General features: G+C 35.3%; 1 protein-coding gene across 2 annotated transcripts in view; it reads left to right on the top strand.

Moving 5' to 3' along the window:
* The window catches only part of HNF4G (hepatocyte nuclear factor 4 gamma), a 436,782-nt gene that overhangs the window by 397,997 nt on the left and 19,968 nt on the right, over positions 1-18,817 (top strand). Inside the window, exons 5-6 of one of the 2 annotated variants that reach the window (XM_081501545.1) lie at positions 13,820-14,005; positions 17,650-17,821. In XM_081501545.1, coding sequence (XP_081357671.1) covers positions 13,870-14,005; positions 17,650-17,821 — 308 coding nt within the window. In that variant the 5' untranslated portion in view covers positions 13,820-13,869. The remainder of the gene's footprint in view (positions 1-13,819; positions 14,006-17,649; positions 17,822-18,817) is intronic. The other variant, XM_081501546.1, reaches the window with a different exon arrangement.

Raw genomic sequence — 18,817 nt, 5'->3', positions numbered from 1 at the left:
TATACCAGAATATATTTGATGAACATTTATTTTTATAAAAACATTTCAATAAATAAAGTTTTAAGTAAGTAAAGATTAAGCAGTTTTTTATAATCGCCAAAAGGCTGAAGCATGTTATCACAATTGAGCCTTATAATTTTCAAAAAGAATGAACATTTTCACAATTGATTCTCATTTATAATATGTTGAATTTTAAATGAGGACACGTGAACTAGGTCTACTATATGTAGGTCAAAGTTTCTCAGTCAGAGCATTATTGATATTTGACATAGATAATCACTCTATTTGTTTATAGCATTCCTGGCCTGTACCCACTATATATCAGCATTACCACTGTTTCTCAGTTGTCACAACCAAAAAGGTCTCCAAACATTTGTAAATTTCTATGCTGAGGGGTAATTATCCTTCATTGAGGACCATTGCTATAGCTTGGTTACTTTCTTAATATGCCACCTAAATTTTGGTGAAGCAGTATTTGATACAAGTTAGTATAAATATGGAATTATGTCATGCCTGTGTAATATAAATACTTTCACTGGAATTTGGTTACTTGTCTTAACAAAGTGAGTTGAATCATACCACCAAACAGTGTGTAAGAAAAGAAGCAAATTTTTGGAACCAGAAAGGCTTGTTTTGAAATCTCTGCTCTCTGTAGGTAATACAAGGGAATAATCCTTGAAACCACAGGATAATGAATTTCTTATCCTTCAAGCTTTACTTAGATTCTAATTCAATTTTTATAATCAAGGCATTTGAACATTCTATCATTATCACATAGGCTATCTAAGTACTCCCTGTTGCTGCAGTGACTTCATGTAGAAAAAATTTTAATCATTGAGTTCATTTTCTTCTTTCCTCATTCATACAGACACATTGACCTCCCTGCTAGTGTATAATACACTAATTTTCCAATATATTGGACTCTAATAATGAACAGTAAATGAAAAAGTGGAAAGTATCTATGTAAATCTTAGTTTGGGTATGTTGAATGTACCAGCAAGCTGGTAGAAAGTAGTTTGTAAGAAGGCAGATGTAAGTAATGAACTATTGCAAATATTTTAGACTAAAAAGATCTAATAACTTTTAAAAAATCTTTCTAAAGTCCATAAGACAGAAGAGAATATGAAATTTAGTTAAAAGATTACCAAGACATTTCTTTAACACTTAGGCTGATTGTAAGTGATCAGAAACCAGTAATTCTGGCTATTTTTGGTTCCTGCTTCTGGCATGGAGAATTCCATGGACTATATAGTCCTTGGGGTTGCAGAGTCAGACATGACTGAACGACTTCCACTCATTGCATTATTGCAGTGAGGTTTTACTGTATATGACAGATATGAATTCCAGAGAGAAAAGGGTTAATCAGAAATTGGGGATATAAAATTACATTTTTCAATGGACTAATTGCTATAATAAAAATTTGGATTTGTGTTTCTAAATAGTGATAGTAATTTTAAATGCATGAGATTCCAAAAGAAAAGAAAAAAACAGCAACAAGATAAAGAATGAGCGTTTATGAGATGGATGAAGGACAAAAAGGAGTTGCCACACAGGTCAAGATGGAATCAGGATAACAGAATTTTAAATAAAACCAGTTATTGTATTTGGTAAGTCAGAGGTAAATTTCAAGTGAAGCTAATGAAACTTAAATTTCACAACTCATCAGTTGCCTGAGCCCCTTCTAAACCCCTTGTTAGGGCACTGTGTTTCTAGTAATTTGTTCTTCCTTGAAAGTTAAAGTGAAAGCCATTCTTTCATGTCTGACTCTGCAACCCCATGGACTATATAGTCCATGAAATTCTCCAGGCCAGGATACTGGAGTGAGTAGCCTTTCCCTTCTCCAGGGGATCTTCCCAACCCAGGGATTGAACCCCAGTCTCCCACATTACAGGCAGATTCTTTACCAACTGAGTCACAGGGGAAGCCCAAGAAAACTGGAGTGGGCAGCCTTTCCCAGGGGATCTTCCCAACCCAGTTCTTTCTTAAGAGCCCTCAAAATTGTGTAAGCTTCATTTCCACAAAAAAACAGATTGATTGCCATACAGTTTTACCAGATATATATATATATATATTTACTTGGTTTTACTTCGTATTTATTTTTACTCATTTCATTTTAAAAATAGTAGTAATGCTATAAAAATTATTCTAAGTTCTTAACACTTAAGTAAGACATAATATTTTTGCCCCTAGTATTTTGATACAAATATGTATTGAATTTTTTTAAATTCTACACATTCATGGCTAACATAAGCTTTTCTAGAGGTCCATTTCCTGACTTAAGTTGTTTTTTCTTTTTTTCTTTTCTACTATGACTAAAGGGAGAACAGTTATAAAAGTATCATATCTGTTATCATAATGCATATTTATTAATTAAATTGCTGTGATTAATGTGAAAGTAACTTCCCTGGTGGCTCAGTGGTGAAGAATCCACCTGCCAGTGCAGGAGATGTGGGTTCGATCCCTGGGTTGGGAAAATCCCCTGGATGAGGAAATGACAAGATTCCCCAGTATTCTTGCCTGGAGAATCCCACGGACGGAAGAGACTGGCGGGCTACAGTCCGTGGGGTCGCAACAAGTCGGACATGACGTAGGGACTCAACAACAACAGCAACAAAGTGAATGTAACCCTGCTTGGCTGCACAAGCATTTCATTTACTATTATAACCCAAAATCACAATGCAATTACTGGCTTACAGTTTTTTAGGGGCTTTTTGTTTATTTTTTAATTAAAGATTTGGAAATTGGGTTTTTACTTTTAGGGCCCTGGAACTGAAAAGTTAATATATAATTTCCTGTAACAACAACAACAAAATAATTCATAAACATTTGGAGGTTGGCTCAGCAAAAATAGACAAATGTGTGTTTATTGCACATTGAATCTCCTAAAGCTTTTAACACACTGATACATGACTCCCACCCAAAATATTCTAGTGTAACTGGTATCTGATAAAATTTTAGCCTTGGTATCTTTAGAAATTCCCCAGATGATTCTAACATGCAGTAGAATTTGTGAATCATTGGTCTAATATATAAAGCAATTCCAAATTACTTAAGAGTGATGATAGCTTCTGACACTTCAGTTTTGAAACTTAGCACATTGCCAAAAGCCATGACTTTACCTATGATATTTGGTTCAAAATAAATTAATATTTGCTTGCTTTTAATATCATTTCAATTGTCTGTATTTTTATTCCAAAAGATATACTTCATTTTGGTATTTAAAAAAAAATCCAATATTGCTTTTTTCAAAAGGAAATTTGCATAAAACATGGTGAAATATTTAACATTTCAGTCGTTCAGTTCAATTCAGTTCAGTCACTCAGTCATGTCCCACTCTTTGCAACCCCATGAATGGCAGCACGCCAGGCCTCCCTATCCATCACCAACTTCTGGAGTCCACCCAAACCCATGTCCATTGAGTCAGTAATACCATCCAGCCATCTCATCCTCTGTCGTCCCCTTCTCCTCCTGCCCTCAATCATTCCTAACATCAGGATCTTTTCAAAGGAGTCAGCTCTTCGCATCAGGTGGCCAAAGTATTGGAGTTTCAGCTTTAACGTCAGTCCTTCCAATGAACACCCAGGACTGATCTCCTTTAGGATGGACTGGTTGGGTCTCCTTGCAGTCCAAGGAACTCTCAAGAGTCTTCTCCAACACCACAGTTCAAAAGCATCAATTCTTCGGCTCTCAGCCTTCTTTATAGTCCAAATCTCACATCCATACATGACCACTGGAAAAACCATAGCCTTGACTAGACAGACCTTTGTTGACAAAGTAATGTCTCTGCTTTTTAATATGCTGTCTAGGTTGGTCATAACTTTCCTTCCAAGGAGTAAGCATCTTTTAATTTCATGGCTGCAATCACCATCAGCAGTGATTTTGGAGCCCCCCAAAATAAAGTCAGCCATTGTTTCCACTGTTTCTCTATCTATTTGCCATGAAGTGATGGGACCGGATGCCATGATCTTAATTTTCTGAATGTTGAGCTTTAAGCCAACTTTTTCACTCTCTTCTTTCACTTTCATCAAGAGGCTCTTTAATTCTTCTTCACTTTCTGCCATAAGGGTGGTGTCATCTGCGTATCTGAGGTTATTGATATTTCTCCTGGCAATCTTGATTCCAGCTTGTGCTTCATCCAGCCCAGCGTTTCTCATGATGTACACTGCATATAAGTTAAATAAGCAGGGTGACAATATACAGCCTTGACGTACTCCTTTTCCTATTTGGAACCAGTCTGTTGTTCCATGTCCAGTTCTAACTGTTGCTTCCTGAGTTGCATACAGGCTTCTCAAGAGACAGGTCAGATGGTCTGGTATTCCCATCTCTTGAAGAATTTTCCACAGTTTGTGGTGATCCACTCAGTCAAAGGCTTTGGCATAGTCAATAAAGCAGAAACAGATGTTTTTCTAGAACTCTCTTGCTTTTTTGATGATCCAGTAGATGCTGGCTCTTTGATCTCTGGTTCTTCTGCCTTTGCTAAAACCAGCTTGAACATCTGGAAGTTCACGGTTTGCGTATTGCTGAAGCCTGGCTTTCAAAAGGAAATTTACATAAAACATGGTGAAATATTTAACATTTCAGTTGAGTTGATCAAATGCCAAACTATATTAAATAGAGATGCAAATCTTAATTAGTTTTATCTAAATCAAATATCACATTAATATGTCATTGTTGTTCTCCCTTTGTATATAAACAAGCTTTAAGGAGAAATGTTGAGTGATTCTTGATGCTATGACTGTGTATATAATCTATTATGCGGCTCCCCAGGTGGCTAGTGGTAAAGAATCCGCCTGCAATGAAGGAGACACAGGAGATGTAGATTCGATCCCTGGGTGGGGAAGATCCCCTGGAGGAGGAAATGCCAACCCAACCCGTTTCAGTATTCTTGCCTGGGAAATTCCATGGACAGAGGAGCCTGGCAAGCTGCAGTCCATAGGGTGGCAAAGAGTCAGACCCAACTGAGCCCGCACACACTCATAATCTACTACTGCATTTTTTAAATGAAGAAACAATAAAACTCTTATGTATGTGTATGTGTGAGTATATATGCATTGGGCTCCCAGATGCATAAGTTTACTGTCAATATAATACATTTATTCAAAATGTTCAAGTTTAACAGTGCACTCAGCATAGTAGAGTTGCTGCTATTTTTATTAAACATTATACCTCTTTAGAACATATTTGAGATAGGTTCTGGCCCAAACTGATAACTTTCTCCCATTAATTTTGCATAATGCAGCATCTTTGGTATCAGAGTGCCACCACTATCTTAAATATTCTGACTGACTTTGCTGAGTTTGCAGTGGCAACAATGATAACGCCGATTGTAAAAAGCAAGTGCAGAACAGTGACTGTCAAATCCTAACATGTTCCTTATAGCTAGACTGATTTTTAAAATTTTTCTAACTAGCATAATCTATATTCCAGTTAATAATTTAGTAGTAATCAGCTCCTTATCTTCTGAAAAGGAGAGTCTGTTTTGAATCACAAGGCAACTGACCTTGAAGGTAGGTTTAATATATGCAGATTTCTCATATCACCTGTAAGCTTTTACTCAGAGTATTTTCTTGGTTACATTTAGGTCTCAGCTATGCAGTCCCCCTTTTGTCTATCCTAACAGTAACTGATTTAATTATAATACCATTTTTCACTCTCCTTTAGTTTGGGGTTTTACATTTATTGTGTAACTAGTTTTAAATAAAAAATATGATGTTTTAATGAGCAAATAGAAAAGAATAGCTGACATAAGCTGTAAACATTGTAAAATAATAATATATTTGTAATCTAATTTGCCTAATTAACAAGGTGCTGTGTATCTTTCTCTAATTTACCTATTTAACATTTTTTTTAGTAGTGATGTGAGTTATTTGCATTGATCAGATTGAAGGTGGATCTAAAATAAGGGTTTAAAATTGTTTCCTTCAGGTATAGTCATGAGTTGAAAAACTATGACTTGAAAAGTGAGCTATGGAATAATTTAATTATTTAAAGGGAATTAGAAAACTTTGTAAGCAAAATTTATGAACGTTCAATTTAATTTTAAATGTTGTCCAGCAATTCTAAGTTAGGAGTATATATCAATAATAATAATATATATTTTTAATGTTGGTAATGACTTTGGCTTAAACTACCTAATGAGATGTATAGTTTTGCTGGTCATTGCATGACCATCAGCTGGATCAAAGTAGGGGGGAAAAAAAGACAAGGAAAAATTGTTTTTGATTATCTAAAAATTATGTATAGTCTGGACTTTAAGAAAGGATATTAAGCTCTTTGAAACCTAGAATCCCATCCCATTTCAAACTTCTTTCTTTGCAGGTCAGTGATAGCAACTTACTTTGAAGATTAAAATACATATTTTGATTTGTTTTAATATTTAGGTATGTTTGTCTTCCCTCGTCAACAGCAGAAATGATAAGAGACAAGATTTCTATTTCAGAAAAGGAATGATGGTCAGGTTAAGACAGTGGCAGCAAGGGAAATAATGATGTTTTAATTGACTTTTTTTGAGACACAAAAGGTAGCTTTGCTTTGAATTAATAAGACATTTTATTGGGTAGTGTTCTCCTCTTTGCTTCTTGTTTACACTGAAAAATAGACTGGGTTGATTTGGGTTGCAATTCTTCATGTAACTTTTAGTGATCACATTTGTGTAATCTTCATACTTGGAAAAGTGGAACATGGAAACAAAAGAAACGGTTAATGTGCTTTGGGGATCAGTATAGTACTTCGAATAATGAAAAATCATCTCAAAGGAATACATTTGCAGAACAAATTTTATTAAACAAAACCTTAAAATAAAAGGGCTTCCCTTGGGGCTCAGCTGGTAAAGAATCCGCCTGCAATGTGGGAGACCTGGGTTCGATTCCTGGATTAGGAAGATCCCCTGGAGAAGGGAAAGGCTACCCACTTCAGTATTCTGGCCTGGAGAATTCCATGGACTGTATAGGCCATGGGGTCGCAAAGAGTAGGACATGACTGAGCAACTTTCACTTTAAAATAAAATGTTTTAATATTAATATTCCAAATTATTTTCATGAAAATTCTTTTGTAAAAATAACTTTGATTTTTATTAGCCTGTTTTCTATGTTAAATCACGGTCTGAAGGAATGATTCAATCAAATATAAAGTATAGAACAGTTTAACAGGCTTAATAGTCTTGCAGATAAGATAGAAATGTTTCAGCTATTATCTAGAATAGTCAGTCAATAGTGAATTGAGTTGTCTTCTTTAATAACTATGCTATTTCATCTCTTGCTATGTTGCTCTAAAGAAGTTTAAATATCATATTTCACATGCCAGTTTAAGAAACTGTTGCTTTAAACTTTTTCTAGAACGTTAGTTGTGCTATTTAAAATCAACCCTTTATCTACAAATAACGTTCTTTCTCTCTGAGGTACTTGAGCTGACTAGGCCTAAGAAGGTACATTTTAGTCTGCAAACCATGAGATCACACTAAAAAACAATAACATTTTGTTCAGTGTACAAAACAGATATTGCAGACTAACCTTTGTTTAAAGAGTTTTCAGTAGATCATAGTTTACCATGTATATATATATTTGTGCATGTAGATTAAGTTCATATATCTCTATTTTAGAAAATGTTTGTTATTACAAATTACTGTCAGAAATTAGCATGAATATTTGATGACCCTCCCAATTAAACTATAAGAAGTAATTTTAAAATTGCTCATAAATTTATGTTGAATGTTTAGTAACATACGTCCCATTTATTAAGGACAATTGTTTCTATATCACCTAGACATAAAATTAATACTTTTTTTCTTACAACTACTTAAGTGTAGCCTTAATGAACTTATCCATAAGAAGTGCCTGATGAAGCAATTATGAAAAGCTCCCTTAACTTTTCATCTGTCCCTTTCTTGAAAATGAATGAACTTTAATATGAAAATATATAAGCAAATACCATAACTGTGTTATGCATCTACATTCTATACAATTAATTTGTATAATTTTATTTTGTTCAATTGTGCCTAGTGACATGTTTCCCAAAATCAGTTACTAAATTATGAAAATTCCATAATCAGTATTGAATGGGAAAACACAAAATATTAAAGAGTGTGACACTTGCTTGATTATCCAAAAGTAACCATGACTAAAATTATTTCTGTGTGACCTTTTCTTTTTACATTATCTCTTTGTTTCCTTTCTTTCTCATTCTCCTCATTGTCCTTCCCTATTCCTCTTTAAGCAAATAAAAATATTTAAGTGAAGCCTAATGAATTTTAAAAGTAGAGAGATTTGTCATATGGAAGAATAGAAATTAATTTTTAAATATGAATTATTTAATGTTAAAATCAATTCAAGAAAAAATCTAATATCTACTTAGCCAGCTCTCTGTATTGACTCAGAATCTCAAATTCCTTTGTGGAATATGTTAATTATTAATAGTTTCCAGGGTAGGTTACTTTCCTTAAGGAAAAGGTATCTTTTTTGTTTTAAAAATATTGATTGTTCTATTTTACATTTCTCTGTTTACTAATGTGGTTTGTCATTTTCCCATGCTGTAGTTCAGTTCTTCGTCATAAATCTTTTGATCTTATTGTGCTAAGAACATCTATCATGAGTGTACCTTTTTAACAAATTTTCAAGTTGTGTGATACATTATTACAATGTTGTATGGCAGATTTCTAGAGCTTGTTGATCTTGCTTCACTAACATTTTAAATCCATCAATTGGTAACTCCTTCTTTCTCCCTCCTGCTGACTCCAGGCAACCACTACTCCTCTCTTTGAATCTACAGGGATGACTACTTTAGAGATCTTCTATTAGTGCAATCATTCAGTATTTGTCTTTCTGTGATGGGCTTATTTTACTTATCATAATGGTTTTAAGGTTCATCCATTTTGTCATATGTATCATCAGTTCATTCCCTTTTTTAAGGCTGAATAGTATTCAATTATATACCACACATTTTTTCTTTTCTTTAATCCATTCATTCACTGATGGACATTTATACTGTTTCCACCGTGGTTATTTTGAATAGTCCTGTAGTGTCCTCTGACCAACTCTGTATAGTTATCAAGTGTTACTCGTATTTGTTACTTAGCATGTTGGCAACCCACTCCAGTACTCCTGCCGGGAAACTCCCATGGACGGAGGAGCCTGGTAGGCTGCAGTCCATGGGGTCGCTAAGGGTCGGACATGACTGAGCGACTTCACTTTCACTTTTCACTTTCATGCATTGGAGAAGGAAATGGCAACCCACTCCAGTGTTCTTGCCTGGAGAATCCCGGGGACGGGGGAGCCTGTGGGGCTACCGTCTATGGGGTCGCACAGAGTCGGACACGACTGAAGTGACTTAGCAGCAGCAGCATGTTAATGCCATTTATTCTTATTTTTTAATTCTATAGTTTAGTTAAATATTGCATAATCTAATGAAACATGAGTGGAAAAAGAAAAAAATTTCTCTATGAACACTAAGGGAAATACTTTGAAAGTGAATAAAAGCAAGTTGATCAAAATATATTAAATATTTCAAAAAATATAAAATTCTAGAAGGCCTCTGCATTCTGATTTCTTTACAGATAGTTTTGACTTCTTTCTCCCCTTAAAAAAAATATGAGAAAGCAAAGGCAGTGTATGGGATTTATAAAAAAACAAATAATAAAGAATCCAAATGTAAATTGGTATAGCCACCAAGGAGAACGGTACGGAGGTCCCCTAAAAAACTGAAAATAGAAATATCATGATCCAACAATCTTACTCCTGGGCATATATCCTGAGAAAACTCTAATTCAAAAAGTTATATGCACCTTTGGGACTTCCCTGATGGTCCAGTGGTTAAGACTTTGCCTTCCAATGCAGGGGGTGCCGATTTGATCCCTGAGTGGGGACCTAGGATCCCACATGCCTTGGGGCCAAAAAAGACTGAAACATAAAACAGAAGCAATATCATAACACATTTAATAAAGACTTTTAAAATGTTCCACATCAAAAAATCTCTTTAAAAAAGAGAGAAAAGATAAATGCACTCTAATGATGATAGCAGCACTGTTAACAATAGCCAAGACAGAAGAAAACTAAGTATATATTGACAGGTGAATGGATAAAGTAGAGTGGTACAACTCAGCCATGGCAAATAAGGAGCTAATACCGTTTGCAGCAACATGGGTGGACCTAGAGATCATCATTCTAAGAGATGTAAGCCAAACAGAGAAAGACAAATATCAAATGATTTCACTTATATATGGAATCTTTAAAAAATGATACAAATGAACTTACTTGCAAAACAGAAACACATTCCCAGACATAGAAAACAAATTTGTGGTTACCAAAGGGGAAAGGGAGGTGTGAAGAGGTAAATTAGGAGTTTGAGATTAACAAGTACACAGTACTTTATATAAAATAGATAAATAATAAGGTCCTATTGAGAGGACAGGGAGCTATATTCAATATCTTTTAATAACCAATATTGGAAAAAATCTGAAAAAGGATATATATATATATATAATATGTATAATATGTAACTCAGTAATATATATATATATAAAACTGAATTACTTTGTTGTGTACAGAAACTAACAGAACATGTAGTAAACCAGCTATACTTCAGTTTTAAAAAAGGAACTCCAAACAGTGGATTTTTACTCAAATTAAAGGTCCTAGTTATCTAACAAAACAGTAGCAATTATACATAGGAAGTGTGGATATACCATTTTTATGATTCTCTGTTTCAATTACTTTATTTGTATAATTCAGTAAATTACTAATTCTAGAACTTAAGTAAAGAGAAATTCTACTCTACTTTGTAATTTCTTTGAAGAAATAAAGAAAGAGAATCTTTCCTTCCCTAGAATGAGGCTGACTGAATGCTGTAGGAATTTCCACATCTGAATATCATTAGGAAGACAGACTGCCCCCCCTTGAGGAGATATGCTTCCTATTTAGATCTACTATATCTTCTGGAAATTCTCAAGTTTTTACTCGATAAAATGAGAAAGATAATTTACAATAATGTAGATGGGAAATGGGTTTCATCTTGAAAGCCAAATGTGAGAATTTGTGCTGAGATGAATTTAAAGCCCCTTCCACTTTTGAGTGCAATGCCCTGATCCATGATGATGCTACCCAGAGCACACGATGGAGCAGACTGAACACAAAAACTGAATAAACTATGACAACCTTGTTCTCCTGAACTATAGCCACATTTCTCTTTTTATCACATTTCTCTAAAGTATTTTGCAGTTTTATGAATGAATAGTTCTCTACCTTTATTCTTTTCCTCTTTTCTATTGGTGCCCTTCCATTGGTGTCATACCTCAGTATTGGTCAGTCGCTGCATGCATGGGAAAGAGTGTGGGCGATGTGCCATACACACTTTGGGTATACACAGGCAACACAACAGGTGTGTGCTGCCTCAGCACAAATGAGAACTAATTCATGCAAACGAAAATCACAGGATTTGCATGCTGTTCCCTTCAAAAACTGAATTACTACAGTTAAACTTCTAAACAAAATCAGCCCCTAAGATTTATCCCTCCCCCAAATATTATCCTCACAATTAAGAGTGCTACAGACTATGAAGGCAAGAGGGCTATTCCAGTGATCACTGTTTGATATAGTGACTCTGACTGCTAAAATGACTGCTCTTTTCTTCACAGTTCTTCACATGGCTTTGAATTTTAGAAGCCAGTCTTCTCAAAAGAAAAATATAATAATTTCTAAGATGTAATAGTCACAGTGTTTAAGGTATTGAGAAATTGAATAAGAAATACTATTTTGCAGTAATCTTTTTAAAGTGTGGAAAATAAAATTCTTTTACAATGTAAATGTGACTGAAATCCTTTCTTAGAAGATAAAATTAGTAAACATATTCTCATAATATGTTTTTTTTAATAAAAAATATATATTTATATATGTAGAAATATCTTTTTTTAGGTCTCCAGTAACTTCATTTTTTAACATTTTTATTGGAGTGTAGTTGCTTTACAATATTGTGTTTCTACTGTAAAATGAGTCAGCCATACATATATTTATATCCCCTCCGTTTTGGAGTTCCTTCCCATTCAGGTCACCACAGTGCATTGAATAAAGTATGTTCTCATTAGTTGTCTATTTTATAGATAATTTCAGTAGTGTATAGGTATCAATCCCAGTCTCCCAACTCCTCCTACCCCATTTCCCCCTTTGGTATCCATATATTGGTTCTACATCTGTGTCTCTATTTCTTCTTTGCACATAAGATCATCTCTACCATTTTTCTAGATTCCACATATATGCATTAATATACGATATTTGTTTTTCTCTTTCTGCCTTACTTCACTCTGTATGACACTATTTCAATATTATCTTCTAAATGTTCCCCACTCTCTAAGTTCTCCTTGTCACATATACACATAAATGATACAGTGTGCTGTATAGATGTTAGATGTGAGAAAGTTGATGATGGGAATATATAAATCCACACATGTTACGGATAATCTTACTTAGATTGTAAGAATGTAATTGGCATTTGAAGTAAAAGGAAATGAAACCTATTCATGCATGAATAACTGTTTATGACTTTTTGTTGTTTTTATTTTTATTGAAGTTATAGAAGCACAGATTTAAGAATCAAATAATTCTGCAACTTTTCTCCCAAGAATTCTACAAAATAAAAAACAAACAGAAAAACCTAGTGGGCATCAATCTCAGAGGCACTTCTTTTAGCCTCTGAGGCACTTCTTTTAGCCTCCTCTTTTTTTCCTTTTTTCTTTTTTTTGCCCACTACTAGCCCGTGACTTTAAGTGACCTACTGCTTCATGAGTCTTTAGTTTTAGTGTTATCCATGTACTCTGCACTATGGAGAAGGAGGAACTAGCTTTCTTTCCTGCCCTCTCTTCATTGCATACTAGTATTCAGCCTCGAGCACATCTTTTCCAAGGGGTCTCCTGAAAGCAGTTTTTAAGGGCTCTCAGGTGGCCTACCAATGCAGATTAAGAGATGTGAGTTCTGTCTCTGAGTTGGGAAGATCCCCTGAAGGAGGAAATGACAGCCCACTCCAGTATTCTTGCCTGGAGAATCCCATGGACAGAGGAGCCTGGCGGGCTACGGTCCACAGGGTCGCAAAGAGTCAGACACGACTGAAGCGATTTAGCACACATGCAGGTGGCACACGCTGAGGCGAGCTTCTGAACATCTCTTGGTTGTCTAACAATTATTTATTGAAAGCCTACAAGATATTCACAACTGTACTAATTCTGCCCATTCACAAACCTTCAAGGGACACTGACTCATAAGTTGATAGTTAAAGAGAATGTGTTTCAGGCCATATTAGGGCTATGTCGAGGCTTCTACTAGAATGTATCATAAATAAATCCCTTGTCATTTCAAATCACAAATTTGTTTTTCCTCAACATAAAATTAACTTTACTGGATGGGTAAGAAAACTTGAAATTATCAAGTGCTTATGTTAAGTGTTAACTTGTAGTCTTTGACTTACCAAATTTATGACAAGTCAGTCCCATTTTTTTTTTTTTCAGAACTTGTGGCATGCAGTTTCAGCCACTTAAATGGGATAAATCAGGCTCTAATGATGGTTCAAAACTGGAGATACTCTCTTTTCTATTTTTAAACCTCTTAGTGACATCATTTATTGTCTACTGGAAATCAATTTAGGAAATCATGTTAGTCCACTAAGCACTTCAGATAAGGTGATTCCATGAAGCATTCCAACATTATCACAAGGAATTGCTTGCCATAAAAGAAAAAGAAGTAAGCAGAATATGGCCTGCTGAAGGAGTTTACAGTTTTACAGCCCCTCCCACTGCAGCACATAAGTCACTCAGTTACAGTTAACTTTGGATTATCACTCACAGATTGAAAGCCCAGCAGCCATCACGCAGTCTGGGCCTGTGGTGCCAGTTGTATGTGTGTTTCTAAATCAATGATGAGGGTATCGGAACCGATACTGGACATGGAGATGGCAAATTACAGTGAAGTCTTGGACCCAACTTACACAACTTTGGAGTTTGACACTATGCAGATTCTGTATAATTCAAATGGTAAGTTCTCATCTGCTTGCCGATAAAAAGAAAAGTAAGTATAACGAGAGAAGTAAAACTGAGATTCCTAGGGGGTAGCTCTGTGTTTTATTGCTAGATAACTCAGGGCTTGCTTTTTCAGTCCACAAATTTGAGGCTTTTGCACTTCATCACAAAATTTAAATGAATAATGCTATGGCTATTTTATGTCTGAGATAGAAAAAGCTTAGTTATGCGTCATAAAGTAACCTTGGGATTCTGTCATGGGCCAGTCAGGTAAAAAGAGAGGTTTCAGCAGTTATTTTATTTATTGTAAATCACAGTAATGAGTTATATTGGCAGATTGCCTGTAAAGTGTATTTTCTATGCAACATTTTAAATGACATATAGAAAAGTTTCCTTAGAAGACTGGAGAGTTTTACTGGTTGCCTCCTCCTTTTATTATTCCAGTTCTCAATGACTATTGATGAGAAACTGTATTTAAAAATTACTATCAAGTTTTTGCCTTGAACACAAATATGTAAAGAAAGAAGGGTTTATATTATAACCGTACTTGACAAGCTAATGTTTAGCCTCACAAAGCTCTTGGTATTTATCTACTGTAACATTTTAACTTTAAATAAGACATGACTTGTTTAGAGCTCATGTCTTTATATAATAGAATACAGTTTACCACTGACTTTGAATTTAGGTGTATTTTTCAAGCAAAAATCTTGTTCAAGATCAGTTATAATTGTTAGAATTCCTAAAATTTGCTAATTATGTATGCTTTGGAAAAATGTGTGTATGTGTGTGTTTATGTGTATGCTTAGTTCAGGATTGAAAATGTATCTTGTACTCAGAATATCTTGAGGTTATACTGTGGTGTACAATTTCAATGACTGTGACAGCTGTATTATTAACAATAAACAACAAAAATTTATTAGTGGGAAGATTTCTAAAAATATTCAGAAGATGAATTATGAAATTTTAGCACAAAGGAGTTAAAATCAATTTTCAGTACAACTATTAGGAAGTCACTATTTTGAAACCTTATGTTTAGACATGACTAGAAGTATTTAATAAAGTATTTACTTCAGTAGCCTCATGAATTTTTTAAAGGCTATAGATCACTAAATAATAGGGAATGACTTACCATATTTACTAAAATAACTGACTTTTTTGGCTATTTCTAAAGTGTTGTCTAACTTGTATTCTTGTATTAATGTATAAGTTTCTCGTTAGTAATATGTAAGTATGACAATAAACTGGAATCAAGAGTTGAATATTTTTTTGTATTTCCATATAATCTTCCAGAACACAATCAATTCTTAACACTTTTGCCGTATGTCTAATATCTATTCTATTTATGTTACGAAAAGAAAAATTCCTAGCATTTAAATTCTAAAATGTCACATGATTAGCCTTAAACATATTCTCATTGAAGATATTTTTTAGTTTTATGAAGTTATAGATGACACTATTTGTCAACTCAGGAGTATTAGTAAGTAGAATACATATATTGTCCCAGAATGTAGTTGGGACATTACAGTCTTTTATCTTTTTATAATGGGAATATAGTAATGAATTATTATATATATTTTATTATATAATTTTATGATCAATTAAAGTTTATAATATATTCTTACATATTCAATATCTTTTGAGTACACAGAGATGTGTAAAGATGTGTGCTCAGTTGCTCAGTCATGTCTGACTCTTTTGCGACCCCAGGGACTGTAGCTCGCCGGGTTTCTCTGTCCACAGGATTTTACAGGCAAGAATACTGGAGTGCATTGCCAGTCCCTCCTCCAAGGGACCTTTCCAACCCAGGGATCAAACCTGCATCTCTTGTGTCACCTGCGTTGGCAGGTGAATTCTTTACCACCAGTGCCACTTGGGAAGCCCGTAAAGATGAGTTGTTGTTTAGTCACTCAGTCGTGTCTAACTCTTTCTGACCCCGTGGACTGCAGCATGCCAGGCTCCCTGTCCTTCACCATCTCCCAGAACTTGCTCAAACTCATGTCCATTGAGTCAGTGATGCCATCCAACCATCTTGTTAGTAAACAATATTAACTATTTTAAGAAATGAGTAAAAATATCTATGTATATTTTTAAAAGCCTCTTTCTTTAAAACAATTAGTTATCACTTTATGTCAGGCATAGTTCTAGAGCTGGAAGACAGAGGGGTGACTAAGACAGATAAATCCTCTGACATCATGAAGTTTTTATTCTGTGGGGAAAGATAGGTAATAAATGAACACACCAAAACATAATATAATTTTAGACAATGAAGTGGTTAGTTTAAAGAATAAGCAGGGTTCTGGGTTCTACTTGAGGGCAGATGGTAGATGACTCTTTTAGATGTATGTTTGCAGACTGTTTCTCAGCAAATGTAAAATTTGAGCAGAAACTGGATAGCCAGGTCATAGAAATTCTTGAGGAAGAGCTTTCCTTTCAGGCAGAGCAAACAGCAAGTGTAAAGGCTCTGAGATGGGAACAGACTTCAAGGGGGGCGGTGGTGGGGGGTTGCGGAAACAGGCAACATTACTGAGGACTAGTGAACAGGATGAAAAATAGTGTGAGATAATGGGATCGGAGAGGTGGAAGGGGGACCTTTACACTCAGGGCTCTACAGGCCATGGGAAGAGGTGTAGGCTTATTCTGTACCTAAGGTTTGGATGCAGAAGGCTAGGATGATGTGAATTTCTTATGCTAAGAGCACATTGGAAGCTTTGGGGCAATAAGCAGTAGGAGAACCAAGGTGAAAGTATTTGAGAAATTAGATAGGAAGCTGTTGCAATAATGCAGGGGAAAGATTATGTTTAATTGAATAAGGGTGGCCATAGTGAAAGGGTGAAAAGTTGTGAATGCAATATGTATTTTAAATATGATTTGCTGATTGGATATGAGCAGTGAAGGAAAGAATTCAGTGAAGAGGCCAAGATTATTGGCAGTAGGTACCAGATGGTACCATTAACTGACTAGGGAAGACTAATGGAAGAATGAGCTCTAGAAGAAAAAAAATGAGTTCTATTTTTGATACATTAATTTGCCATTTTTTTTTAAACTCCAAAGTGAAGTTATTCAATAGATATGTGGGTATTTCAGACTGATACCCATGGGAGACATCAGGACTAAAGATACGATGTGGGGATTTTTCATCATACAGATGATTTTTAATGACATGGGACTGGATGAACTTCCCTAGGGAAAGGGCATGGTTGAGGGCCTGAGGCCTGTGGTATCCCAAAGTCTAACCCTCGGAAATAGGAGTGGAGAGATTGGAATGGAGACCTGGCAGAAGCAGCTAGTGGTTAAAAAGAGAGTGCTGCTGCGGAGCTTCCCAGAAGCTGAGGAATGAACTATTTCATTCCCGTGAATAACTAGTGCTTGTGTACCTGTTTAGTCGCTCAGTCATGTCTGACTCTTTGTGACCCCATGGATTGTAGCCTGCCAGACTCCTCCGTCCATGGAATTCTCCCAGCAAGAATACTGGAGTGGGTTGCCATGCCCCCCTCCAGGGGATCTTCCCCACGCAGGGATCGAACCCAAGACTCCTGTGTTTCTTGCATTGCAGGCTGATTCTTTACCACTCAGCCATCAGGGAAGCCCTGAGTAATCAGCAGGACCATTCCTATAAGAAATATTCAGTGCTAACTTGCATTCTCCTCTTTCTTTAACAGATAGTTCTGTCCCAGAGACAACAAGTATGAATACCGCAGATAACGGTGTCAACTGTCTATGTGCCATATGTGGGGACAGAGCAACAGGAAAGCACTATGGGGCCTCCAGCTGTGATGGGTGCAAGGGCTTCTTCAGACGCAGCATCCGCAAGAGTCACGTTTATTCCTGCAGGTACTTGAAATGCTCCTTCCAGAAAGGTGATCTTTAGTGATCTTTCAACATTCCATGCAAGAAGTAAGGGAATAAAGAGCTTTCGAGTTTCTGTAACTCTAAAAACCAAATTTATAAGCTACATTAAAAGTGAGTATGTGTGGTGCATATATACAATGGAATATTACTCAGCCATTATAAAAGAACAGAATTGTGCCATTTGTGTCACATTTGCAGAGATGTGGATGGACCTAGAGACTGTCGTAGAGGGTGAAGTAGATCATAAAGAAAGAAGAAATATTGCATATTAACACACATACATGGAATCTAGAAGAAAACAGTACACGTGAACTTATTTACAAAGCAGAAATAGAGACTCAGACGTAGAGAGCAAACATACAGACAGCTGGAGGAGGAGGAGGGATATGTTGGGAAATTGGGATTGACAAACATATACTACTATATATAAAATGGATAACTAATGACACCTACTGTATAGCACAAGGTGGGGAAAAAAGAATGGATAAAAAGTGAGTACGTGTGGATGCGTATACAGATGCATTCACACAGGTAGTTTTTTTATGAAACATCTTAGACTTATAAAATATATACTAAAAAATCCACATACTTATCACCCAGTTTAAACCAATATAGTTGAAGCCTCCTGTGGACACCTCCCCTCTCCCTTTTTCTTCCTCCTCTCTTTCTTAGAGGTAACTACTATCTGAAATTTGGTGTTGTCTTTTCCTTGTGTTTCTTTATTGTATACGCATAGACCTACGTAAATCTATATTTAAATGGTTTCACAGGTTGTGTGTTTTTCTGCATATTGCTTATCATTTTAGCATCATCACATCCTGATCTTTAAAACAAAATTATAAAAGTACAGATGATTTTGGCAGCTTGTTGATGTTCATAAATAAAATGAAATTTTCAGCTCTAAAATGTTAAATACATTTCTCATATCAATTTGGCCATTGATTTTAACATTTTGTCTAAAATTTATTTAGACAAATA

This window comes from Giraffa tippelskirchi, chromosome 6, assembly GCF_054371585.1.
Source record: "Giraffa tippelskirchi isolate mGirTip1 chromosome 6, T2T-mGirTip1v1.2.pri, whole genome shotgun sequence".
NCBI lineage: Eukaryota > Metazoa > Chordata > Mammalia > Artiodactyla > Giraffidae > Giraffa > Giraffa tippelskirchi.
Note: the sequence above shows the minus strand (reverse complement) of the source record. Positions and strands in the feature narration are given on the sequence as shown.